Source organism: Adiantum capillus-veneris, chromosome 9 (genome assembly GCF_014529385.1).
Source record: "Adiantum capillus-veneris isolate H3 chromosome 9, ASM1452938v2, whole genome shotgun sequence".
NCBI classification, from domain to species: Eukaryota; Viridiplantae; Streptophyta; class Polypodiopsida; order Polypodiales; family Pteridaceae; genus Adiantum; species Adiantum capillus-veneris.
In genome coordinates, this window is record NC_140939.1 from 163,110,409 (window position 1) to 163,136,412 (window position 26,004).

Below are 26,004 nucleotides of genomic sequence, written 5' to 3' on the forward strand. Positions count from 1 at the left end.
CTACCGCCCTTTTTGGATTGAACAGGCCGGTTTCATGGTTCCATCGACGGGATTAAATCACTTTTTCCCATAGAAGTGAGCCTTGGTCAGTTTTGGGCTTGAAGACACAGGGATCATAGACCAGACACAGGGAATTGTAATTATGGCTGACAGACCAGATGATGTGACTGAAGAGGTTTCCTCTTCACAGGGTCAACAGACACATGAAGTGGGTGAGTCCTCAAGACCACCACAGACTGATGATGATATATTCAGGACCCAGTTGGCTACTGCTGTGGCTATGTTCACACAAGTAATGCAGAACCCAAGGTTTTTAGCCTTTCTGCAACCTCCTGTTCCGTCTCAGCAAGTTGGGTCACTGGATCATATTCAAAAGCCTGTTAAGGCTCGAGCACAGGTGATTCATACCGCACAGTCAATGGAAACACCTGTACACTTGACGGAGAACATGCAGTCTCCACAACGTATGCCTAAGGTGCAAGAACAGGTGGCTGAGATGCCAGTTTTTCAAGCTGTACCAATTCAGCCCGCCACCTTTCAGCAGCCTATAGCTGGTTCTAATGGGCAGGGAAGCAACTTACAGGCTATGCAACAGGTCTTCCCACCACCTTCAGTACACCCTGGCTATTTTGGAGGTGGATCCGTATTCCAAAGCATGGCTGGTCATGCACCTGGAAATCAGTTTTATACGCCAGGAACAGTGTTTGCGGGTGCTCAAACGATGATGCCTAACCCCATGTACAGTGTCATGGGTATGCAACCAGGGTTTCAAAGCACTCAGGGACAATTTGGGATGCCACAAGCAAATTTTGGTATGGCTGGAATTACAAATCAGCAGCCAAATATGGCATTTCCAGGTCAAGTTAATAGCGGCCAAGGAACACAAATGAACCCTAATAGTGTTCCCATGTTTCAGTCACTTCCATATGACAATTTAACGCCGCTGGAGAGGCCAACTCCGTACAAAGAAGGTGGCAAAGGAGTGTCATTCACGACCTTTACAGGGTTTGATGACAGGAAGAAGGCTCTTTCATTCCTCCAGCAGTTTGACAAGGCCTATGCAGGGGGAAACTTTACAGAGGCTTCAAAGGTCCGCAAGGCAGCCACTTTCTTGACAGGGAATGCGGGACAATGGTGGACAACTTTATTGCTTCAAGGGCAAGCTCCGTCCACATGGATTTACTTCAAGCAGATTTTTGCAGCAGCATGGTTATCTGATGATTTCGAAGCAGATGTCATGACAGAATGGCACCAGCTAAATGCTGCCACTTGCAGAAATCTGGATGATTACAATCGGAAGTTTTGGAAAGCTCTACTTCCAGTAACTTCCTATAGGTTTGTGCCATTGACAGAACAGATAGAAAAATACTGTTGTGGCCTACCCAAAGGATTGAGAAAATACTGCACAAAGACCAAAGTCACTACTTTGACGCAGCTCATCGAGGTAGCAAACACTGGCAATGGTTTGCTCAAGGGAGAAGATTGTGAATTTAACACTGGCGTCAAGGCAGGATCAGGCAAGAAAAATTCAGCCAAGAAGCACGTTCCCAATGAGGCTCCTAAAGGGACTCAGGAGTCGGCCAACACAGGGAAAGACAAAGCTACGGCTGAATCAGAAAAAGGACCAGCAAAGAAATGGAAAAGACGTTTTCCTCGCAAGTCAGAAGAGCAAAAGAAGGTCCTGAGGACAGAGAACAAATGCTTTATATGTGAGCAGCCTGGCCACATTGCTTACAACTGTCCTACAAAGAAAAGGCCAGCTGATTCTGAAGACAAGGAGGACAGGAAGGGAAAGAAGCCCATGGCTGGTCTAGTGCCAGATATGGTGGGCGACAAGCCAAATTCAGATGCAAGTGAGCTTTGCAGAGCATGGGGAAAGGTTAGGGATCAAACAGTGCTTATCTTCTTTGATCCAGGTGCCAAAGCCAACTTTATTTCCCCAGAATTGGCTTCAAAGTTGGGAATCAGACCTGAAGAGATGGGGTATACAGCAGAGGCAGGTTTGGCATGTCCTGGCCATACAGAGGCTGTGACACCCATCATTGGAAAGTTGCGTCTACATATCCAGTCCTATGTAGATGCTGAAGAATTTTACATCATGCCACTGGACGGATGTGATGTGTTGTTAGGTATTCCTTGGTTGTTTCGTGTACAGGGAATCATGGATGCCTACAACAAAAAGATCACTGTACAGAGCAGGGGAAAGACTCACATTCTGGATGTAAAGCTTAAAGGGGAGTCTATTCCTACTGTATCAGCTTCTGCTATTACTTCTGTAATGAAAAAGCATCTTTCTGCGTACTTGGTTTTTGCACGTGAAGTGTCAGATTGTGATGAATCAAATTTATCTGTGCTAGATAAAGAAAGGTCAATGTTTTTACAACAATATAGTGACTGTTTTTCCGATTCATTACCGTCTCAATTACCGCCAGAGAGACCCGAGGACCATGCGATAGATTTGGTGCCAGGCTGTAGCCCACCAAACAAGCCTCCGTACAGGGTTAGTGCGGCTCAGCAGAAAGAGATAATGGGCCAAGTACAGGAGCTGTTAGAAAAAGGGCTGATTCAGCCCAGTTCATCTCCATTTTGTTCTCCAGTGTTGTTGGTGCAGAAAAAGGATGGCTCATGGCGTATGTGCATCGACTACCGTGCACTGAACAAGAATACCATCAAGAATAGGTTCCCTATACCTAGAATTGATGATATTATGGACAAATTAGAAGGAGCAACTATGTTTAGCAGGATAGATCTAAAGAGTGGGTACCATCAGATCCGCATTAGATCAGAGGATGTGCACAAGACTGCTTTTAGAACAACGTTTGGCCTTTACGAATTTTTAGTGATGCCCTTTGGTCTCACAAATGCTCCTGCTACGTTCAATAGGATGATGGACAGAATTTTCCGTCCACACCAGCAGTTTGTTGGTACATTCTTTGATGACATGATAGTCTACTCAAAGAATGAAGAGGAGCATAGGCATCACTTGGCCATTGTGTTCAAAGAGCTACGCAGTCATAGGTTGCTCATCAATGCAAAGAAAAGTGAGTTTTTTCTGGAAGAGATTCACTTTCTGGGACACATTGTCTCAAAGGATGGTGTCAGAATGGATCCTGCAAAAGTCGAAGCGATCAAGTCATGGCCAAATTTGAAGACGGTGCATGATGTCCGAAGCTTTTTGGGACTATGCTCCTATTACAGAAGGTTTATCCGAAATTTCGCTGAGATTGCTTCACCTTTACATGCTCTTCAAAAGAAGGCAGTCACCTTTAGATGACACAAAAAGAGATTTCAGCTTTTAATCTCTTAAAGGAAAAGATGACTTCGGATCCAGTCATTGTGTTGCCAGATCTTAGGAAGTCATTTGTGGTCCAGTGTGATGCCTGCGGTAGTAGCATTGGTGCTGTGCTAATGCAAGATGGCAGGGTAGTAGCCTATGAGAGCAGAATTTTGCAAGGGCCAGAGATGACCATGCAGGTCTATGAGAAAGAATTACTGGCTGTGATTCATGCGCTCTTAAGTTGGAAACACTACCTGCTAGGTGCAGATTTCGTTGTCCAAACGGACCATCAGACCTTGCGATACTTCTTGACACAGACAAAGTTATCTGAAAAGCATATGCGATGGGCAAATATCTTGTCCATGTTCCATTTTCAGATTGTGCATGTGGAAGGCAAGAAGAACGTTGTGGCTGATGCCTTGTCAAGGAAGCCACAAATTTCAGCTGTGTCGATTCCTTATCATCATGAACTTGATGATATGAGAGAACAGTATGCAAATGATGAAGATTTTGCAAGGGTCTTCGAGCAGCTAATGGATGGACAACGTCATGAACACTATCTTCTCAAAGATGGGTTCATGATGATGCATGGCAGATTGTGTGTCACAAAGCCATTGCGACGCAAAGTTATGGAAGAGAGTCATGTCCCACCGTATGCAGGGCATCGTGGTATTGATGCTACAGTTAAAGCGGTTGAGACATTCTTCTATTGGCCTACATTGAGAAGGGATGTGGATGCCTTTGTGCGAGAATGCCTAATATGCCAAAAGGTCAAGTTTGACAGGCAAAAGGCACCAGGGTTATTGCAACCCCTACCTATTCCAGATAAACCATGGGAAAGTATTGCTATGGATTTTATCTTTGATCTTCCGAGAACGCAGACAGGAAACGATGGTATTTGGACCATTATTTGCAGATTCAGCAAACAGGCTCATTTTATTCCTGTCAGGAAGAAGATAAAGCCAGATCAGATGGCACGCTTGTTTATGAGCAATATTTTCAAGTATCATGGCATGCCACAGTCGATTATTAGCGACCGTGATCCACGCATGACTAGTTTGTTCTGGAAAGGCTTGTTTGAGAATATGGGTACCACGCTCAAATTCTCTTCGTCATTTCATCCTCAAACAGATGGGCAGTCAGAAGAGGCAAATTCTACTGTCCTAGATCTGCTGAAGTGCTATGTGTCAGAGCATAAAGGAAAGTGGGAGCAGTATTTGCCATTGGTGGAGTATGCATACAATAATACAGTGCATTCATCAACTGGCAAGGCACCTTTTGAGATAGTTGAAGGTGGCAAGAAAGTTCCTCCCATACTGCATACAAAGGACAAGATATTTGAAGCAGATAAGTATGTTCAGGACATGGATGAAATGTACAAGAAGGTCAAAGTGGCCTTAGAAAGGACTCAGGCAAAGCAAAAGAAAGCAGCTGATCGTCACCGTCGTGAAGTGGTATATTCACTTGGTGATTGGGTGCTTTTACGCTTTGAAAAGGCAAGGTTAAAGAAGATGAAGGGCAAGGAAAGAGTGTTTCCAAAGCTCAGCATGCGTTACTATGGGCCTTTTCAAGTGTGCGACATAATCAGTGATGTTGCATATAGGCTGAAATTGCCTGACAGTTGGAAGATTCACAATGCGTTTCATGTGAGTCTTCTCAGACCCTATGTGGGTGATGTGCCAGAAGATATACCAGCTGAAGATCAGCCGGAAGTCGAGGAACTTGACGAAATCTTGGTCCCTGAACAAATTTTGGCACACAAAGAAAGGAAAGTGAAAGGCAAGGTTGCTAGGCGTTACTTGGTAAAGTTCAGAAACTATCCACCAATGGATGCTAAGTGGATGGAAGAAGGTGAACTTGCAGAGTCACCAACTGTGTTATCACTTTACCTGGAAGCCTTCGATTTGCAACCTACCTTGACCCCTTGAGTTTCAAAGCTAAATGGATTGTCAGTGTGACAATGGCTTTTGAAACAAATGATGTACATGGTATTTAAAGTGAGCTCAAATCAAATACCTATTACATGAATGTTAGAGCTGTACAGATTGTCAGTTTGGCAATTGCTCTTATGGAATGTCCAAAAGTTTGGTTAGTGCTATAGAAGTGAGTATTTCTTGTCAGTCTGTCAAGGATACAGTGATTGCTTCTATTAAAGAGTACATGTGTAACTGCATTCTTAAACTGTCGGTTTGGGTATGCTCGCAAGTGTTACGGGATCCAACGTGTACTATAAGACAGTGGCAAAATGTGCAGCTACCATTTTGTCATTGGAAAGTTCGTGACTCAAAGCAATGGCAGAGTGCGAAGCTACCACTATGTCATTGGGACAGGGTTCACACGCAGGCAATACATGAGTCGACAAGGTGTTGAATACACCAGGGTTGACAATGAGCATGTATGTGTCGTATATGTGTCGACAGGTGTTGAATACATCAGTGTTGACAGTAAGCATGTACGACATAGATGCAAACGAGGACGTTTGAGATTTCAGGAGGGGGGTATGTCACCAGCGTGTGACTACTATCTATCCTTTTTGTTGATTTCTTTCTTATTATCTATTTACTTTCACTTTTTGGAAACACCCCTCGGGAAATCTAACTGCCCTGCATTGCATAGCTAGTGTGGAACTGTCCAGAGGGAGTCCGGGCCTGAGGGCAAGAGAGCACTAAGGTTGGACAAGGACTATGGTTAGCCAAGTGGGGTCATTGACTAGCCAAAGTGGAATCCTTTGCTACAGAGGCTACATTTCAGTTCTGGATGTGGCCGCAGTGTACAAAGAGGGTCGGATGACCTAGAAAGATACAATGGCAGCATCTCCTAAAATTTAGGGAACTGCTATTTTGGGACCTGAAAATGTCTTCGCGTCATTACGTGCAGTTTGACATGGGGATCATTTTGTTACTCTGTGGCCAAGTCAACAGAGGCTGCAGGTGAGATATTTTTAGACCCGAGGGTCTAAAGCGGGAAAATGCACAAATGAGTGACACTTGGCACTTTGAGGCCAGTTTACTACTTATAGAGAAGGCAAAAACGTGATTTATAGTTGGGAGGCTCATTTTGCAAGTCTCTGTCACAGGTTAAGAGCTATGGAGTGCTTGCTTTCCCTCTTATGCACAGTGCGGTGCCAGGAGTGATGCCCTGCACGCTACGCACTGCCCTCTCTCTCCCCTTTGGCAGTATGTTATGCCCCTCTAGTGGGCTCTTCATTTGACCAATGTACAGTTGTGTGGGTTCATGCGCGATTGCCGAGGCAAGAGCCTCTTGCACAGGTACTGGATTAGCTAGCGGCTAATCCCCCCGCAGGTACAGGTGAATTCGGAGAGGTTTCACGCCAGAAATCTCGTCCGATTCAAAGGGCAAGTAGCCCTACAGGTGCGGGAGCTCGAGGACTTGCTAGGGATGCGACCGGCACGCGAAACGGAGCCCGAAACAGTGAATTACAACCTGCTGTGTATTTTTGCAGGTTTAGGGTTTTGGCCCTAAACGGACCCTAATACCCCCAGGAGGTTCGGGGACGCAAGGGGACCGCTGTACAGGCGATCTGGCGCATTTTCAGGGCTGAAAACAGAGAATTCAGCGTGCTGCAGATTCTCGCCAGGTTTTGCAAAGTGCCCGTATGCGTCGGGAAAGTCAGTCAATGCGTGGGAATACTGACCGTGAAGGGTTCTAGTACAGTTATGCTGCCGAAATCGGGCTGGAACAGTGGAAATTCAGCCGAGTTTGTGCGGGGCAGCTTGTAGGAACCACAGCGTTTATTCCCTCTTTTGAATAATAAAGAAATACCGAAAGGGGCGCCTAAGTTAGGGGCCAATCTGGTGTCCGTCTACTCATACAGGTGCAATCTAGCAGCCTGTATCCCTCTCCCCTTTGATGTGTCTTGAAAGTACAGGTAAAATAGACGACTAATAATGGGTGAAAGCTAAATCAAGGTTTAAAGTAAAGTCTACCGCCCTTTTTGGATTGAACAGGCCGGTTTCAGTAGACCTTAGACTTAAACCTTATTTGCTTTCACCCATTTAATTTGTCGCCCACTTTACCTGTACTTTCAAGACACAACAAAGGGGAAAGGGATACAGGTTGCTAGATTGCACCTGTATGAGAAGACCGACACCAGACTGGCCCCTAAATTAGGTACCCCTTTCGGTATTTCTTTATTCTTTAACAAAGGGAATAAAAGCTGTGGTTCCCTTCAAGCTGCCCCGCACAATCTTGGCTGAATTTCAACTGTTCTGGCCTGATTTCGGCAGCATAACTGTACTAGGACCCTTCACAGTCAGTATTCCCACGCATTGGATGACTTTCCCGACGCATACAGACCCTTTACAAAACCTGGCGAGAATCTGCAGCACGCTGAATTCTCTGTTTTCTGCCCCAAAAATGCGCCAGATCACCTGTACAGCGGTCTCCTCGCGTCCCCGAACCTCTTGGGGATATTAGGGTCCGTTTAGGGCCAAAACCCTAAACCTGTAAAAATACACAGCAGGCTGTAATTCACTGTTTCGGGCTCCGTTTTGCGTGCCGGTCGCATCCGTAGCAAGTCCTCGAGCTCCCGCACCTGTAGGGCTACTTGCCCTTTGAATCGGACGAGATTTCGCACGTGACACCTCTCCGAATCACCTGTACCTACGGGGGATTAGCCGCTAGCTAATCCAGTACTTGTGCAAGAGGCTCTTGCCTCGGCAATCGCGCATGAACCCACACAATTGTACATTGGTCAATTGAAAAGCCCACTAGAGGGGCATAACATACTGCCATAGGGGAGAGAGAGTGCAGTGCGTAGCGTGCAGGGCATCACTCCTGGCACCGCACTGTACATAAGAGGTAAGCAAGCACTCCATTGAAGCTCTCAACCTGTGACAAAATGCAACTGAAGCCCTCTCCCAGCTTAAAAATGAGTGCCCATTTTTCTGTAGGAGGAAAGTCCATGAGAAATTGACACTTGGCGCATTTAGCATTTTCCCGTTTCGGGTTCGCCGCTTAAAAATATCTTGACCGGTTGCCCAGTTGACTTCGCGGCAGAGTTGTAAAATGTTCCCCTAGTCATACCGGAGGTAATGACGCGAACACATTTTCAGGTTCCAAAATAGCAGTTCCCTAAATTTTAGGAGATGCTGCCATTGTATCTTTCTAGGTCATCTGACCCTCTTTGTACACTGCAGCCACACCAAGAACTGAAATGTAGCCTCTGTAGCAAAGGATTCCACTTTGGCCAGTCAATGACCCCACTTTGGCTAACCATAGTCCTTGTCCAACCTTAGTGCTCTCTTGCCCTCGGCCTGGACTCCCTCTGAACAGTTCCACACTAGCTATGCAATGTAGGGCAGTTAGATTTCCCGAGGGGTGTTTCCAAAAAGTGAAAATAAATAAATAATAAAGAAAGAAATCAACAAAAAGGATAGATAGTAGTCACATGCTGGTGACACGTGCCACAGGTGGAGTGAAGAAGCCCCATCGCTTCCGCCATGGGACTATTGCCTTGCGGGAGATTCACAAGTACCAGAAGAGCACAAAGGTTCATATCTGCAAGCTGCCCTTCCAGCGCCTTGTGTGGGAGATCGCGCCGGACTCTAAGACGGATTTGCGCTTCCAGAGCTCTGCTATCTTGGCCCTCCAAGAAATTGCAGAGGCTTACCTCGTGGGGCTGTTTGAGGAGCTCCCAACCTGTGCTGCCTGAAGTTCACACCCATTTGCATTTCGCACCTCTTGGAGCCAGCTGCCTGTCAGCTTTGGACCTTAAATTTCATCAAAGGCCTAACTCCTTTGTCTCTTGTGGGTCGAAGCCCATTCACACTAAGCTCAAAGGATCACGGTTAGCACTAGGTGCTATCTTCAACCAAATGGCGTCTCACAAACAGCTTTTCAGCTCTATCTTTCAGTCAAAATGCATTCCCATAGCGACATATGTTTTGAGGCAAAGCAAAAGATTATTACTCTCATTTTGAACCTCACATATATCTTTGCAAACATGCATTTCAGTTTTCTTGCCTGTGATCAGGGTATAATGATCATTATTAATCAAAAGGCATGTTTTATGCTATGTATGTCAAATCAATCTTCCCAGCATGTACGATGGCTAGACGCTGACATTCTAAATGGTAAGACCTTCCTCCATTGGTGCATGAGTACACACACAAGGATTACACATGATATCTATGTATGCATTACGACATTGGCCATGAAGGCCGCACCCTCGACAAAATGGACCAACGACATCAATGAAGAAGAACAATGTCAGCGTGAAGATCTACAAATAAAGATAACAACAACCCATGACAATGACAAAGCTATAAAGACGATCTTGAAGAGGACACCCATGAATACCTCTTCACGCATGATTGAATGAATGAATGATTTTGTACGACCTAGGACTATTAGTGAACCTACTAAGCCCCACTTGTGAACCACATCGATGAATCCTGTAGAAAACCGCTATGATGTATCATGGGACATTCAACCATGGTTGCTAAATCCGTTGAGAATCATCACAATGTATCCGATTGAGAACCGTGAAGTGTTAAATCCAGTGAGAACCGCCATGATGTATCAGGTAGATGAATCATGTTAACCTAGGAGTGCACCTTGAAATGGACACATGAACCGAAAACACATGAAGTCTTCCTAACCCCAAGTTTGGCTTAGGGGGAGATTGTTAGGCTAAACCCAACTTTTGGCACCATATGGGAAAGCCCTCTAGCCACCTAGAAAAAGTAAATGATGAGATGGTCCAATAGCAAGAGGGTGCAACCTCTCTAGCATATGATTATAAAGCACTATAGTTATATTAGAGGCTACAAATTGAGCATTATCATTGTGTCTATCTCTCTCTTTACGCTTTTGCACTTCGCATAGCCTAATCTCAACCTCTATATCTCTAATCCTAACCCTAACACCATGGTTAAGCTAAGGCTTCACCCTTCATAGCCTAATTCCAAACCATCGGTGATTAGGGAACACGCTTCCGCATCTAACCCTACAGTACACCATACCCTGAGGAGATGTCATCAATAGCTAGTATGTAGGAGGCTGATCAAAACCTCTACCACGACTCGCTTGAGCAAACATACTATGTAGACATAGTCCACATAGAACTGAATAGGACCGCTAGGCTTTAACAAGGAAGCTGGAGTGACTCCATGAGCCTGCTGGGAAGGGAAAGGGGATACAAGAGGCCTATCCACATCCAAGTCCTTGAGTTCTTGGAATCCCCCATTGGTGGGAAAAGTTTTTGTAGGTAGAAGTAAAAGTTAGAAGTAAAAGTTAGAGGGCATGGACTAAAGACCACTCGTATTAAGCCAGTTCAGGAAATGCTTTTGAACATAACCTTCCATACCACATATAGAACAAAGAACCTGTAGTCTTGCCATTTCACCAGATCTTGAAGATTCAACAATCTTCTGTGAGTAGTAAACCTGCTCCTTTATCGAGAGATGCTGTCTGTGCAAGAGGTACAAACCCCCCTCTGGCTATAAGCATGGGTCATGAGGTAGTCACAGCACCTCCCAGCCAGTATTATCGATCCAGCTGATCCAGCAAAGCATAGGTAGATTAAGACCAGAACGCCAGGGCATATGTAGGAACTGGGACTAGGATAACAAGTTCTTACTAGATCCACAACATGCCACCCCTTGTCTAGAGATACACCATCCACTACAAGGAGGCAATGCAAAGGTTGTAAAATGTGACGTATGGGGTAGTATAAGGTGTTATTAAATGTGGAAGCAGCCCCAAACAAAAACGGATTACATTATCTCATTATCTTGCATTCCATGGATGCAATTCTCAATTGCAGCCTATTGTAGGACACCTTTTTACCTAGTCCCTGTTGTGTTCCTGTCGGCCTCTCTAGACCATGTGCATTGCTTGTTTGAAAACCCATGCCATTCAAGATGTGTCTTGAGTAGAAGAGCAGGGGCCAAAATGTTTTTTTTCCAAGTTGTTTCTGCATGACGATGTGAACTTGTCATGCAGATGTTGGTCCAAGTAATACAAGCTTACACACAAGTTCCAGCCACTGTTGTCCATTGCACCACTGGATCTCAGACATTCAGGATGCCACCCTTATCACGCTCTTTTGTGGAAGAATCATTGTTGGGAGTTTCACGTTTAAATGTAAATCTACAGATGGATAATGACAATCAAAGAGAAGCAGAGTCAGCAGCTGATGCTGTAGCAATGGAGGTGCTCACCACTTATTACGTTCTTTGCAGAGAGAGAATCTTGCGCAGTAAAGGAGCAGGTAGCTCTGAAAGCTCAGTAGTGTTAAGTTTTTATCCGTTAGATAGTAAAGAGAATTGGTGGACAGCTTTGTTGCTCAAAATTCGTTTTCACGAACTTTTTCAGTATATGGAAGAAAGATGGCTTGATTTTGCGGACATTTTGCCCCAGGTATTACATGCTAGTTTTCATGAGGACTTTTGTCTTTAATTCGAGCCACAATATGCTGTCTGATTTTCACAAGTTTGTGTGTAGTGGTTTAGCTTAGCTGCTTCACTCTTCCCAGAGAGGCTGGCAATTTCTGATCTTCTTGCAAGCCTTGATAAGCAGTTCACAATGCCTATAATGCTTGATAATGGCTGTGCATTTCACAACATGGAATGTCAGATAGACTCCTCAGAATATCCAGAAAGTGAAATTTCTTCTTCTTGCATGCATCAAGGTATGAGTAAAAAAGTGCCTGGGACATCGGTAATGCTAAGTATGGATTCTGCAAGAAGTGCAATGGAGGATGCTGTTTTGAATCCGAAGCTTGCTATGCAAGTTTTGAGTGCTCTAGACCACATGCCAGCAGAAAAAGGGAAAACCAAGGAGCTACTTGACTATCAAGTGTTCATTATCAAAGAGCTAGTCCCAAAGCTTTTGGATTCTAAATGTAGCCAGTGTCTCCAGGAAAGATTCTGCTCATGGTTTAAAAATCTTGAACCCCTTTCAAGACACTTACTACTCCCTGCTTTTATGGAATCTATTCTCGATACATCACCACAGCAAGAATGTGATAGTAAGGGCGGACTGCTGGTGGTGCAGCTGAAAGCAATGGTGTCGGAACTGAGTGTAACAGCCTTTGGGTCCCGCAGCAGTCTTCTGCAACAACCTTTGGTTTTACTTGCCTGCAAACCTAAAGTTTATCAAACGCCTTTGCTCTCCACTGTCTTGGATCTCCTCCAAGAATTTCGTACAATCAATCGAAGAAATCAGTTAGAGATAGTGTCAGAAGGACTTATAAGGGAACAGACCATATGGTCTGACGAGGCTATTACGGCTCTTTTAGCTCAGGACAGGTGTGTTGTTTGCTTATCTGTGTATCAAGTACTCTAGTGCATGATTATGAGCTGATTTTTTTCACTGAAATTTATGTTAGCTTTGGATTTACTTCTATTTCAGTGCCCTTTGTCATATACTTCTGGAAGCATGCTTACCACATGGTGACAATATTGATCCTGGACCACTGCTTAAGGCTCGTGAAATTATATGCGGTTTTCTTGCATCTTTACTGGAAACAGATCATGAATTACTCAAGCTTGTTCACATGCAGGTAATATAAATGTCTGTTGAAAGACATCATTTTGGACAATGTTGTTTCAGATTTTCAATCAAACCTCGGAAATACCAAGAGCCTTTTTTGAAATTTAGCTGGAAAAAGCTATGCAGTATCCTCATTTTATTAACTTCTTCATTAGCAGAGGACTCAAAAATCTTTGAAAGACATTGTTTTACACATTTTCTGGTTTCTGCTTGTAATATTAAAGCTGAAAATCAAATGCTAGCTTAGGAGAGATTCCAAAAGGGGAAGGGAGCCAATTCTAGGGACCAAAAGATGGGCTGGTCTTCTGAAACAAAGATTTTTAGTAAGTGAACTTAGGTACAAAAGCAGGCTTTCTACTCATAGAGGAGGATTGTTGATCCTTCTGGACGTGGTGAAGTGGAAACACTACATGTTCTTAACTTCTTTGTTATACGTGTGGGATGGAAGGTTATGTTCGGAAGCATTACCTGAACCAACTTGCTATGGATGGTCTTGAATCCATTAGCCCCACTATCTTCTATTCACAGGTACTTTTCCCAGATGGTAATGAGGTTCCATAGGGGGATTCCAAGGTTGTACGTAGCTATTGATGACATGCCCACATGCATGCTGTACAGGCAGTGAAGGTCTAGAGTTGGGCAGACATTGATGATGGTTGTGCGCACTTGGTTGCCATTGGCAGATGGGATTGTCTATCTTGGGCGGTACAAAGGTGTGCTTGATGCAGTGGTGGACTGGACTTGCAGATTCATTCGCCCCAAATTTTTGGTCATGTTGTGTACCTAGGACCTAAGAGGGGGTGTTATAGAGTTTTGGAGGTTATCTCTTGGGTTTTTGGTTTGGATCTAGCGAGATAGGGTGTCACATGCACATCTCACCCTATGTGCATGTGGACAAGCTAACTCCTACCTCTAGGGTTTAGGATAGCCTACGAAGTGTTATGGCACCCTTGTGAGCCTGTACGTAGGACTTGCATGTCCAGACACTTTAGATTGCATACCCTCGGATTGCACATGAGCACAATCAGTGTCTGCTAATTGTAGGCATTGGGAGTGTTTGCATAGTCTAGCATAGTAGCAAGCGTAAGCAGTTTTATTGCATAGGAAGCACCTCTTATTAAGAGTTCATAAACTTATTAATAAGTGACATCTAGCTAGCATAATATCAAGTTGTGGGGTTTTTATTGGCATTGCTGGACCTAGCCTGGCCTTGCTATGTAAGTGACCCCAGGGTTAGCATTCATATCATCAGAGATCAGTACCCTCAGTACCCAATGGACAGCCAGCCCATCAGTACCAGCACCATGTGAGGGCAATTTACGGAAACTTCAGCCGGAGGTCAATCTTTTGACGTTTTGAGTTAGGCCCCTTGGTCGATGCTCATAAAGTTGGTAGGGGTTAGGGATTTTTTAATCCCTAACCCCTTAGGTTCCTCGGCCCATCTTCCGGGTTTAGTTTCTCTTGTCCTCTCGGCCAATTGTTTCTAGTTGGGCACGCCACATCATCACTTTGTGACAGAAGATGACACTTTGGCTACCTATAGTCAACATTTTTGAAATGCCTTTTTGCCAATTGCTTCTCTTTGGAAGATCTCTTTTTTGGAGGAGATGGAACGGTTTTGTTTCGGATCACCTATAGAGATCTGGCGTTATCTTTTGAAATAGAAGCCCAAGAGCGTTCAATAGCTAATGGAACATGCTACGCACGGTTTCTCCATACATTCAGGCTGCTTGACTTATGGACAAGCCAGTGTCCAAGTCATCTGAGAAAGAGTCTTTTAAGGAGAAAGAAGGGCAAAACTGAAGAACCTCTGGAAGAAGACTTGATGGTAGAGCTCGGGAACCAACGCTCGCTACTGCTGCCCTGCGCACGCCTAGCCCCCCCCCCCCCCGCCCCCTCCTCAGCCCGTTGCCTCTCCCCCCTCCCCCACTGCCCCGCTGCCTGTCCTCCTGCGCCGCCTCCTGCCTGCCCGTGCTGCCTCTAGCCTACCCTCTGCCGCCCGCTGCCTGCCCTCCGCCATCCCCCATCAACCCCTCCTCCTGCTGCCGCCAGCCTTCCCATATAACCCCCCCCCCCGCCTCGGTTTCTCCTCGTCATCCGTTGCAGTTCGGCCTCCTCGGCATTGCTTCATTTTTGGGGCAGTGTCTCCTGCGCCTGATTGCAGCGTCCGCCCGTCGACCTCTTCTTACGACACAGCAGTAGACACAGATGGAGGCTCCAGCTTCGCCAAAAGCCCCCTCACCCGACCCCGTTGAGCCCACCATTCGACTTGCTCTATCGCTGACAGCAAGCGAGCCTAGCCGCTGAGGTTGAGCGTTTGCAGGCGACTTCGGTCATCTGCAAAATTCTCGGCACCTGTCCTAGCAGAGGAGAGCTACGAGACCTTCTCCAGGCCCGCCTTCTCACAGAGGTGGGCAAGATCTTGGATATCCAGATTCTCGGACGGAGGTACTACCAGATCGAGTTCGAGACCTCCGAGATGGCTTCCAAGGTCATAACTATGAGTCCACTGGCCATCCGAGCTTCACGCGTCCACTTTCGACAGTGGCGACATGGTTTTGACCCGACTTCGGATGTGCTAGTAGAGGAGGCAGACATCCCCATCTGAGTCTGCTTTCCGGGTTTACGGAGGGAGTACCTACCACTTCTCTCCAGGATTGGCTCCGCCATCGGGACTGTCCTGGAGACACCTCGTATGGCAGCATCAGTAGCTGCCAAGGCGGCTGGCATCCCCTCAGTTCGAGTTTTGGTCAGAGATACCCACACGCTCCCGAAGGTCATCCTTCTGCCTCGGGTGAGTGGGGGTTGGTTTAGACAGTGTGGAGTACTCGGGTCTCCCGAACCAGTGCTTCATTTGCAGACAGATGGGCCACTTAGCGAAGGCTTGTCCACGGAGGAGGCCATGACCTGCACCTCAGCCTCAGCCCCAGCCTGCCAAGGCTGGGCCGCAGCCACAGCCAGCGGCACAGCGCACAGATTCAAAGCCACCCTCCGAGCTTGGGGATCCAGCGGAGGAGGGGTGGCTCTGAATCTGTGCGCTGTGCCGCTGGCTGTGCCGTTGGCTGTGCCGTTGGCTGTGGCTGCGGCCCAGCCTTGGCAGGCTGGGGCTGAGAGCGGAGGAGGGGTGGCAGCAGGCCCGTGGCCGTCGACGCCAGGGGCCACAGCGATAGCCTGGCACTCAGAGTGGCCCTCAGGTGCCTACTCAGGAGCAGTGGGTTTCCACGGGGAACCGCTTTGGTCCTCTTGAGCAGGAGGAGCCCCCTACGCCAGCCTCCACCTCCGCTTCACCCTCGCCTGCCGCCCCCCCTTCAGAGTTCCCCTCCTCATCCTCATCCTCCCCCCCGCCCTTTGCTCCCGTCCACTCCCCACCTCGCTCCTTCTCCCTCCCCTCCTGCTCCAGTTCTACAGTCGACTCAGGAGAGTGGTCCCTCGGCGGCGGCTAGGAGATCTCTTGGCAGCGCCTTTGCCACGAGTCGCCTAGCGAGAGAGGGTCAGCCCTTCTTGCGGCCCCCTCTGTAGATTCAGACATCTTTCCTTGCAGCTATCCCTCCTGGTCTGATGAGCATTGACCTCTGACGCTGCTGGGATTTCTTCGACTATGGGTTCACTCGCTTTCTTGGCGATTCCGCAGTAGACCACGAGGCAGCCTGCTTCAGGGTCCATGCTTTGTACCTCGCCGCTAGGGGGACGGAGGCCTTGGACTCGGCAGTTGGTTTCTCCTTCCCCCTCTGTGGTAGGGCCGAGAGAGAGTGGTCCCTTGACTCAGTGGTGGGATGGTTGCATACACAGGTTCTCGAGTTCTCTCACCACATGGGAGAACTTGGAGTTACAAATTTGCTGCAGACTTTGTGGCCACTGGCCAAGTTTGCGGTGACACCCCCAGACTCATCAGGATGTAGGCACATTGTGGTGTACTTTTTTGCGGATACGCAGTGTTTGCCTTGCTATGTATACATTCATGAGGACTCCTGGACAGAGGAGGTTGCTTTACTCACGGCTCGCTCTGCTTGGGCTTGGGCTAGGCACTCACTGCAGTCTCGCCTATCTAGAGGACGCTCGGATGCGGATTACTCCCCATCCAAGCCAGCCTCGAAGATAGCCCGTCTTGTTGCTGCGGCAGCATCTGTTCTCTCTCGCTCCCCATGAGGATCGTCTCGTGGAACGTGCAGGGACTAGGTGGGCCCCAGTTTCAGCGATAGCGGGGCCGATTGCGTCAGGAGCTTCAGCGTTGCCTTGTGGGAGGAGAGATTGATCTCCTTATGCTTCAGGATCACCATCTGTCTGAGAGCCGCATTTGGCGATGTGGTCAGATTTTGCGTGGACGATATGATACCTTTTGGTCATCTGCTTTTGGACCTGGAGGCATCCAGGGTGGGGTATGTATGACTATTGTGGACTCATTGCAGCAGGCCATTGTGGGCAGAGGGATTATTGTGCCAGGTAGGGCTCAGTGGATTACTATGCAGGTTCAGGGTGGCCTTGTGGGCTTCCTGAACATCTATGCGCCCAATGTGGCGAGTGCTCGTGCAGAGTTTTGGTCACAGATTGTTGAGTCTTTGCCACAGGCTGACCATTGGTGTGTAGGAGGGGACTTCAACATGTTGGAGGACCCTTCTGACAGGATTGGAGGCAGCCATGCTACTGTGCATGGAGTCGAGCTAGCAGCTTGGGAGAGGTTGTGTATGACTTTGAGGGTGTCGGATACATGGCAGCATTCTGGCTTTGTGAGGCCTCCAGAGAGTCTTGCCTTTTCTAGATTGGACCGCAGAGTGGGAGGAGTGAATCTATCGCGGATAGATCGCTTCTACACTAGTGATCACTTCAGTGACTTGGGGGGATCAGTGGGCATCGTGGCAGGGACATCCTTCTCGGACCATGCACCAGTGATCCTCACAGTGGCAGACAGGCAGAGGAGTGGGAGCACGATGCTTCGCATCCCAGAGCGGGTCTTGTTGGACTCAGCACTCAGAGAGAGGGTAGAGGCTCTCTGGACAGAGGGCATGGACAGCCAGGCTCTACCTGCAGACAGAGTGGCCTTAGGCCTAGCTCAGCTTAGCCACTTTTTTCTCCAGGAGGCTCTGGCTCGACGGGCTGCAGCGAGAGAGGAGGAGAAGCGTCTCAGACGAGGCATTGCTTCACTACAGAAGATGCAGGAGCAGCATCCAGACAGTCCATGGTTGGAGGAGCAGTTACAGCAGGCTCGGCAGGAGCTTGCTTGCACAAAGGAGAGGTGTCACGAGTTTGCCTTTCACCGACAGGCATCTCAGTGGACTCAGGTGGATGACAGAGTGACAGGTGCTTTTTTTGAGACAGTGGGACCTCGGCACTCGCATGCCAAGGTCAATCAGTTGAGGAGACCGGATGGGTCAGTTGTTTGTGAGCCCGAGGATATGCGTGCAGTTGCTACTGACTTTTACAGTGAGTTACTGTCGGCTGAGCCCCAGTCAGAGCGGCAGGATGCATGTAGGGAGCAGGTTTGGGCACAGATGCCTTGTCTTGTGACTGAGGAGATGCGCCAGAGACTAGAGATGCCTCTCTAGCTTAAGGAGCTGCACACGGCTCTTAGGGCCCTCCCTCGTGGTAGCTGTCCAGGTGAGGATGGGCTGACTCCCAGCTTCTTCTTGGAGTACTGGGACCTGCTTGGCCCAGATCTTTGTAGTGCTTTTCAGTACATTCTGCACACAGGAGTGATGCCGGATAGCATGAGTGAGGGCTTGATTTACCTCATTCCAAAGGAGGGTGGCTCCTTGGATGAGATACGACAGTGGCGCCCCATCACCATCCTCAACTCAGCCTACAAAATTCTTGCCAAGGCTCTGAGTTTGAGGATTCAGCCACTTTTGGAGAGCCTTATACATGGGACTCAGATAGGTTTTGTCAAGGAAGACAGTATCCTTGACAACATCTTCACTTTCTGGGAGGCTTCTGCCCTGGCACGGCTCCGGGGGGAGGACCTTGTGATTCTTCTTCTCGATTTTGAGAAGGCTTACGACAGAGTTGACTGGGACTTTCTAGAGGGCACTCTACGCAGGATGGGCTTCTCAGATGCTTGGATCAGAGGGGTGTCAGCTTTGTACAGACAGGCTCACAGTCAGGTGCTTTTGGCAGGAGGTAGAGGTGAGCGCTTCATGCTCATACGATCGGTCAGGCAGGGTTGTCCTCTTGCCCCCTTTCTCTCTCTGTTCTATGCGGAGGCGATGAGCAGATTTTTGGTGTGACAGCAGGTTGGTCTGAGGGGCTTAGCACTCCCTATTCGGGGAGATGAGCTTCTGGACGTTGAGTTTGCCGACGACTCAGCCTTGTACTTAGAGGGCCAGGAGGCCAATCTACACAGATGTGAGCAGGCTTTGGAGACCTTCTGTTGTGCATCGGGCGCATTGATCAACTGGAGAAAGACAGTGGCTATCTCGGTTGGCAGTGCTCCTGTGCCAGATTGGATGCCAGGAGAGGGTTTCAGGTGGATTCCCCCAGGGATTGCAGTTCGGTACTTGGGTTGTCAGGTTGGTTTGGACTTGTCCCCCGAGAAGCAGATTGCTCCTCTTCTCCTGTCCATCAGGAGAAAGCTGTTACATTGGAGCTCAGCACGACTTTCGCTGGCTGGTAGAGTAGTAGTTGCCAACCAGGTGTTGTTGGCGACTATGTGGTACATCACTTCTTGCTGGATCTTCTCGAGTTCTTGTATCAGCCATGTAGAGATGCTGATCAGGAACTTCCTTTGGTCAGGTCGTGACACTCAGATTGCCCGAGCCAAGGTGGCTTGGTCGGTGATCACACTTCCTTGTTCTCAGGGAGGGCTTGGGATCATTGATCCAGCACAGCAGAGGAGAGCCCTTCTTGGGAAGTTCGTAGTCAGAGGACTTCTTCCATGAGAGGAGCCTTGGAAGGAGTTCTTGCTGCAGAGGCTTCGTGCCAGGGTGCCTCAGTCAGGAGGCCCTTGGCAACCTTCGACCAGATGGATCTTTACAGAGATGCGCCGAGTTGGTTTGAGAAGGAGACTGGAGGACCGCTTCACTGTGAGTTTGCTTCGATCCTGGGAGCTCTTACGGCGTGGCCTAGAGCAGAGACAGTCGACGTGCACAGAGGAGCGCCTACGGCAGCCCCTCGTCTAGAACCCCATGGTTAGCACTCAGAGAGGCCACTTGGTTGGGAGTCGACCTCATGTTTCTTGGGGTCCCATGGCAGCAGGTCTAGCGCGCTCTCTAGGTGACTGGCTAGAGTTCACAGGTTTGTCAGAGGAGGTGCAGGGTTTCCAGCTACAGGGCATGAGAGGGGTGCAGAGCATGTGTCAGGACATCTCAGAGTCAGTTCTAGGTGAGTGGCTCACGCCTCTTGAGCCAGTAGCACCCCGGTGGATGGGAGCCTTCACACGACTGGAGGTTCTCATTTCAGTCAGGGCCTGCTCAGAGACTGTCCCAGCCCTCTTCTTCGAGCTTCAGGGTGGGGGACGATTACAGCAAGTTGCAGTAGAGGCCCCGCAGGTAGCAGAGTGCTGTTTCCAGAGGATCCGGGTTGTGGGCATCTGTGGGAGGACTTGCGTCATAGACCCTGACCCAACAGCTCTTGAGACTGGACACTGGAGGCTATGGGCTTGGGAGTGTTGTCCACTGGCACGAGTACAGTGGGATCCTGGTGAGTGGCTATGGAGGGACCCCTTCTCTTCTGCAGACCGCCCAAGAGTCCCCTTCGTTCAGTACACTGTTCGGCTTGGACGTCATATACTTGCAGCACAGAGAGAGGCCCGCCCCGCTACAGCACGTCATTGGCAGGAGGAGGGCCTCACAGTCGAGTTCTTGGCAGCCTTTTGGCAACGGCTGTGGGACTCCAGACAGCCGAGGCGCGTCACTTTGTTTCAGTGGCTGGTTGCACACAGAGCATAGCAGTAGGGAGTTGGTTTGTGCATAGTGGTCTCTCGGCCGCATGTGCAGCCTGTGACCAGTTGGTGGAGAGTCAGCGTCATTGTCTTTGGGACTGTCCCTCGGCCTAGCAGGTGTGGCTACGAGTTCTTCGGCTGATGCCTGCTCTCTCCACGGCTCGACAGTACACTTGGGGAGCAGCGGCCTGGTCCACACTCACGGGCCCCGCACTCCAATTTGAGCTATCTTCCACCAGCAGGATGATAGTGATGCAGGGGGGGCCACCTACACTCCAACCTGCTACATAGCTTACTCCACAGGAGTGGTGCAGTGAGAGAGAGGAGTGTTGGGAGCTCATCAGTGGCCTGACACTTTGGTTCATCTGGCGGGCCAGCTGTTTCCGCATCTTTGAGGCTCGCCCTATGCCACCAGCAGAGGCTGTTCGTGACTTTTGGCTAGAGCTGATCCATACTCTCAGAGGACAGCTTGAGGGACTACAGGGTAGCTCCAACCGCATGCGGGAACGCCGCGAGGCTTTCCTTCGACTTTGACGCCCTGGGCCTTTCTACACCATAGTCCAGGGGGTGCTCAGATGGCACTACTGCCCACCTGTGTGGCTTTTCCCTCCTCCCATCTCTTGATTTAGCTCATTGTATATATGCTGTTTTTTCATTGGGAGAGTCTCCCCATCATGCTTGTTGTAGCCCTCTCTTCGAGAGGTGGATGTAGCCCTATGGGCAGTTTTCATTAACTAATAGAAGGATCCTTTTCTTGGAAAAAAAAAAAGGAGAAAGAAGGGCAAGAAGCACAAGAACCAATCCGATGGTCAAGATTGACAGTAGAGCATCGTGCATACTACTTCAAAGAGGGCAAAGGCTATGGGTGCCGAGAGGTTGGGCACATTCTACCTAACTGTTCAAACAAAGAATTACAGGAAACAGTCGATGATAAATCAGAGAGTTTTGAAGACTCAAATTTATGTGCCCGTGGACAAGGAGTAAGAGCAACAAACACCAGGTCCTAGCGCACAAAAGGAAAGTGAAGGGTAAGTTGGTCCAACGATATTTTGGTCAAGAGGAGGAACTATTCGGTTCTGATGCAAAGTGGTTGGAGGAGGACGACTTAACAGATTCTCCTTCAATTATTAGAGCTGTACCTTGATGCTTTTAGTTTAGTATTGCTTAAGTGCACGTCGACTCAATGGGTTGAATTTGGTGCGGTATGTGTTGCACAAGAGGGAAGCCACTCCACTCCTTTGTCATAGATTAGCTAGATGGAATGAAGTGTCACTAATTTCTCGCTGAGATTTTATAGGTACTGTTAGTGTGGCAGGGCTACAGTGTCACTGGCATGGGACATGCAGTTAGTACAGGTGGGTTGGAGTTCACACTGGACTGACAATACAATTGGGTTGGAGTTCGCACTGGACGGACTGTCACAAGACGGGCACCACGTGCCAATAGAAAAGAACAGACTGAACAGGCTTTTAGCACTTCAATAACAATTGAACTAAGAGAGAGAGAGAGAGAGACAACACGCGACACGGAGTGGCGGAATTTCATACCAGAGAGTATTGGCCCCAAACCTTGGCGCCCCTTTCGGTATTTCTTTATATTGCATCAACACAGTACAAGCTGGTACCTGAGACTCTGCACCTTCTCTAGGAAGCATGCGAGAGAATGAGCCCTTAGCACATATTTAAAGGCCCTTGACCTATGAAAAGCAGTTTACACGAAAAGCCTTCAAACTCAAAAGCTTCTGGTCCAAAAGAAATGCCAAAAAGCTGCCAGCGTAAATCACGGAATTCCGTACAGCAATCAACGCAAAACGTGGAAATCCGTACAGTCTGCCATGTCATCATATTAGTGCAATTTTTGGAATTTTCGTACAGTTGCCACGTCATCAGCTGCTCCGCCAGCCTTTTCTGTGTGTGTGTGGGTCCTGCTTTATTTTAATCCTTTATGTCACTTGGGGCCCCATCGAACGGGGTCTCCATAAGCGGGTAGGACTTCTTCTTTTGTAACTTGTTCTTCTTAGGGTTTAGGCCCCTCGGTTGACATCTGCAAGTTGGCTCCCTTCTTCAGGGCTTTGACACGTCAGCAGTTTGTGACACGGACTCTCGCTTGGATAGTGACACGTTGCAGGGATATGGGTGGTGGTCTGGTCGACACCTTGGCCGGACCATCACCGCCACAATTTGGAGATAACTTAGCTAAACCGGATATTTGTTAGCCGTTGGTGGCTCCTTATGGTGGTACACATGTGTGGTTGGTTCTAGTTGTCGGATATCACAGGATCATCTTCCTTGTATGGTCGTGAGTTCTTGGGTCTAGTTCACGCATAGCTCGTCTACACCATCCCTGCACATTTGAGCCTCCACACCTTTGAGCCTCCATACCCCCATTGTACCTGTGAGTTCTGGGCTGGAGGTGAGTGTGCTGCCATGCCAGGGTGTGTACTGGTCTCTTGAGCTAGTTGAGTCCCATGCTGTTCAGGTTCTACTGCAGAGTCGTGTTCGATGTGTTATTCATTGTCTTTTGTGTTTTCATCCTACTGGAGTGAGATGTCACGGACACTGCACTCGGGAGCACCCACTGTATTGAGCACTACACATTATCTCAGCTATAGGTGCTCTCATTTTTGGCACGCCCGGTGGGACCTCAACTGAAGTCTCACTCTGTTGCGCCTACAGGTTGAGGAGCTAGCTGGTTTAAGCTCTCACCTGTGTTGGTCTGTTGGTGTCGCCTGCTATGGTCCAAGTCCAGTTTGGTCTCGACCAGCTTCCTCTCAACCAGCTCGATCAGCTGGTCTAGTCACTTGTCTTGGTCCAATCACTCGTCTTAGTCTAGTCACTTGTCTTGGTCCAATCTCTCATCTTGGTCACTCGCATTGGTCTAGTGAAGTCTGAATCACCTCAGTCTAAAGTCTTAGTGCCCAAAGCTTGGGTGGGTTCGATTACTGCATGACAAATACGAGGCTGTCCAAGGATCGACAAAGTTCATTGCTAAGTCCTCTGAAGTACTACCACAGAAAGCGTCAACCCTTTGTGCCAAGCAGAAGTCCACCAGCCCCATTTCCCCTACCTTCTTCTCACGCAACTACCTCCATTCCCTCAACTAGTTCTACACCTCCATGGTCACCTTCCCTAGCAAAGTGCTCAACCACTGCGGTACAGCAAGCCCTTGAGCACCACCTGGCTCCTTAGCAGACGACCATGGAGGAGCTCACAAGCGTCCTGGCTAAGGTAAATATAAAGTTTCCGACTTTCAGAGGACTCTCCACAGAGGATGCAGACGACCATGCTAGGAGATTTGTCTCTCTCTGCATGGGTCATGGGCTCAACAGAGAAGATGTCTACCTAGTGCTCTTCCCATCAATGTTGGATGGCCTAGCCGATAAATGGTATAGTCAGTTTGTTGAGAACCATTTTAAAACTTGGGCTACATTACGAAAGCAGTTCTGTGAAGCCTTCAAACCAAGGGACTTCCAAGAAAAAGTTCTGGATGAGTTGGCCAATTTGATGCTCGAGCCCAATGAGACTTTTGAAGAACTCATGACCTAGACAAAGACTCTGGTCGAGAAGGCTCTTCCTAAGACTTCTCAACAAAAACTCAGAGAGTCTCCGACCTGAAGCCACTCTTGAGGAGTTTGTTGCTGCTGCTACTCGGATAGAGGGGGCAAGAAGGCTGTTCAACGATTCTCCTCAGATAGAGTCTGCCTCCGTACTGTTGGGAAATCCATGTGACCCCTTGACTTCTTTATGCAGGGAACTAGACGCCCTAAAGCTACAACAAGCTCTTCAAGAGGAGAGGTCCTCCTCTCTTAGACAAGAGAAGCCTCCACATCACGAGGCGTTGGAACAAATCAAGCGCGAGCTAGAAGAGCTCAGGTCTAGCAGGAGCTAAGGCTATGGTTTGGTGTAGCTCATGCCGCTCTCTAGGGCACCCTGCACTTGAATGCCCCCTTCAGGCTTATTGCCACTTCTGTGAAAAGGCGCGACATGAGGATAAGGACTACTACTATCTCAAAGGATTGCGACAAATACAACAAAGTCTTGGTCCTACTCTTCAACAAGGGCTAGCACCTGCATCCAACATGCTTTCTCCCTATGGCCATCCAAACCACATGCCACCTTTGTTGAATACCCCTCCTATGCAAGGTATGCAGAGCAATTTTAACTCTCAGAACTTCTATAATGCTAATGCTCCCTCAACCACTCCGAGCTTCTACACCTCAGCCTCCACCCCTCTGCAGCAGAATAGACCACCCGACCCCCGACTTGCCTGACCAATAGGCCCATTTTGCATAGTAATAGGGAACGGGCGGAACGGGGCCCTCCCGTTCCCGGAACGCGTTCCCAAGCCCGGCGCCTCCTTGAAACGGGAACGGGACCGGAACGCCGTTCCCTTCCCAGGCATAACCGGAACGGCAGCCGGAACGGGCCCCGGAACGGCATCCGGAAAGCGGAACGGCAAATCCGGAACACCAAAATTTAGAAAAATGACAGTTTTGGGCAGTTTTTTTGAACTTTTGGGGGGGTGTTATTTCCATCCTGTCCTATGTAAAGAGGGGATTTAAACCCTCTCTCTCTCAAGCTCTCTACCTCACTCTCTCCCTCAAAGCTCTCTCCCCCTCTCCCTCTCCCTTTCCCTCAAGGCTACCGTTCCGGCCTCCGTTCCCGTTCCGCCACCCTAAGGGACCCCCGTTCCGGAAACGTCCCGGAGCCCCCCGTTCCCGTTCCCCGTTCCCGTTCCGTGTAACTATGCCATTTTGTGCTACAGGTGTGGCGAATATGGACATTACCAAAGCATATGTCCTCTGCCGGAAGGATGTCACAAAAATACGGAAGCGTAAACTGACGTTTAATTGCACTTCAAATACTCAAGAGAATTAGAGGGAGCGAGAAAACTTGACACTTCATTGGGGACCAGAAGATGGGCTGGTCCCCCCCCCCCCCCATAAAGAGAATATCTTTATTACTAAGGGAGAATCTTTACAAGCACAGGAACGGGACATACGCCCGTCCTCTATTCTTTCTTCTGTTCTGTTCTGACTACTGACTGAGAAAGTGTTTCCACTTTCTTACTGCTTAGGGGATTTCCCCTCTTCTGCGAGACTGGTTGGAAGCTCTCGAAAAGAGAGGCTATCTTCCGAAACAGCTCATCGGAAGCTCTCACAGAGGAGAGTCCATCTTCCGTTATGTGTTGCCTTCATGCTCATTCATTCATGCATCGAACACAAAAGAGAAACAAGCAAAATGCACACGCACATGCTTGCTGTAATTTTCTGCACATAACCTGAAATTCTTACCTGTGCACATCCCTACGCCGAAACAAAGGTCTTCTTCGCGATGGA

At 48.5% G+C, this 26,004-nt stretch overlaps 1 protein-coding gene across 2 annotated transcripts in view; it reads left to right on the forward strand.

Annotated features, from left to right (window-relative positions):
* Nucleotides 1–26,004, forward strand: part of LOC147451509 (uncharacterized) — a 141,811-nt gene that overhangs the window by 65,781 nt on the left and 50,026 nt on the right. Inside the window, exons 7-9 of one of the 2 annotated variants that reach the window (XM_086520399.1) lie at nucleotides 11,246–11,662; nucleotides 11,747–12,552; nucleotides 12,656–12,806. In XM_086520399.1, the coding sequence (XP_086376525.1) occupies nucleotides 11,246–11,662; nucleotides 11,747–12,552; nucleotides 12,656–12,806 (1,374 nt within the window). The remainder of the gene's footprint in view (nucleotides 1–11,245; nucleotides 11,663–11,746; nucleotides 12,553–12,655; nucleotides 12,807–26,004) is intronic. The other variant, XM_086520400.1, reaches the window with a different exon arrangement.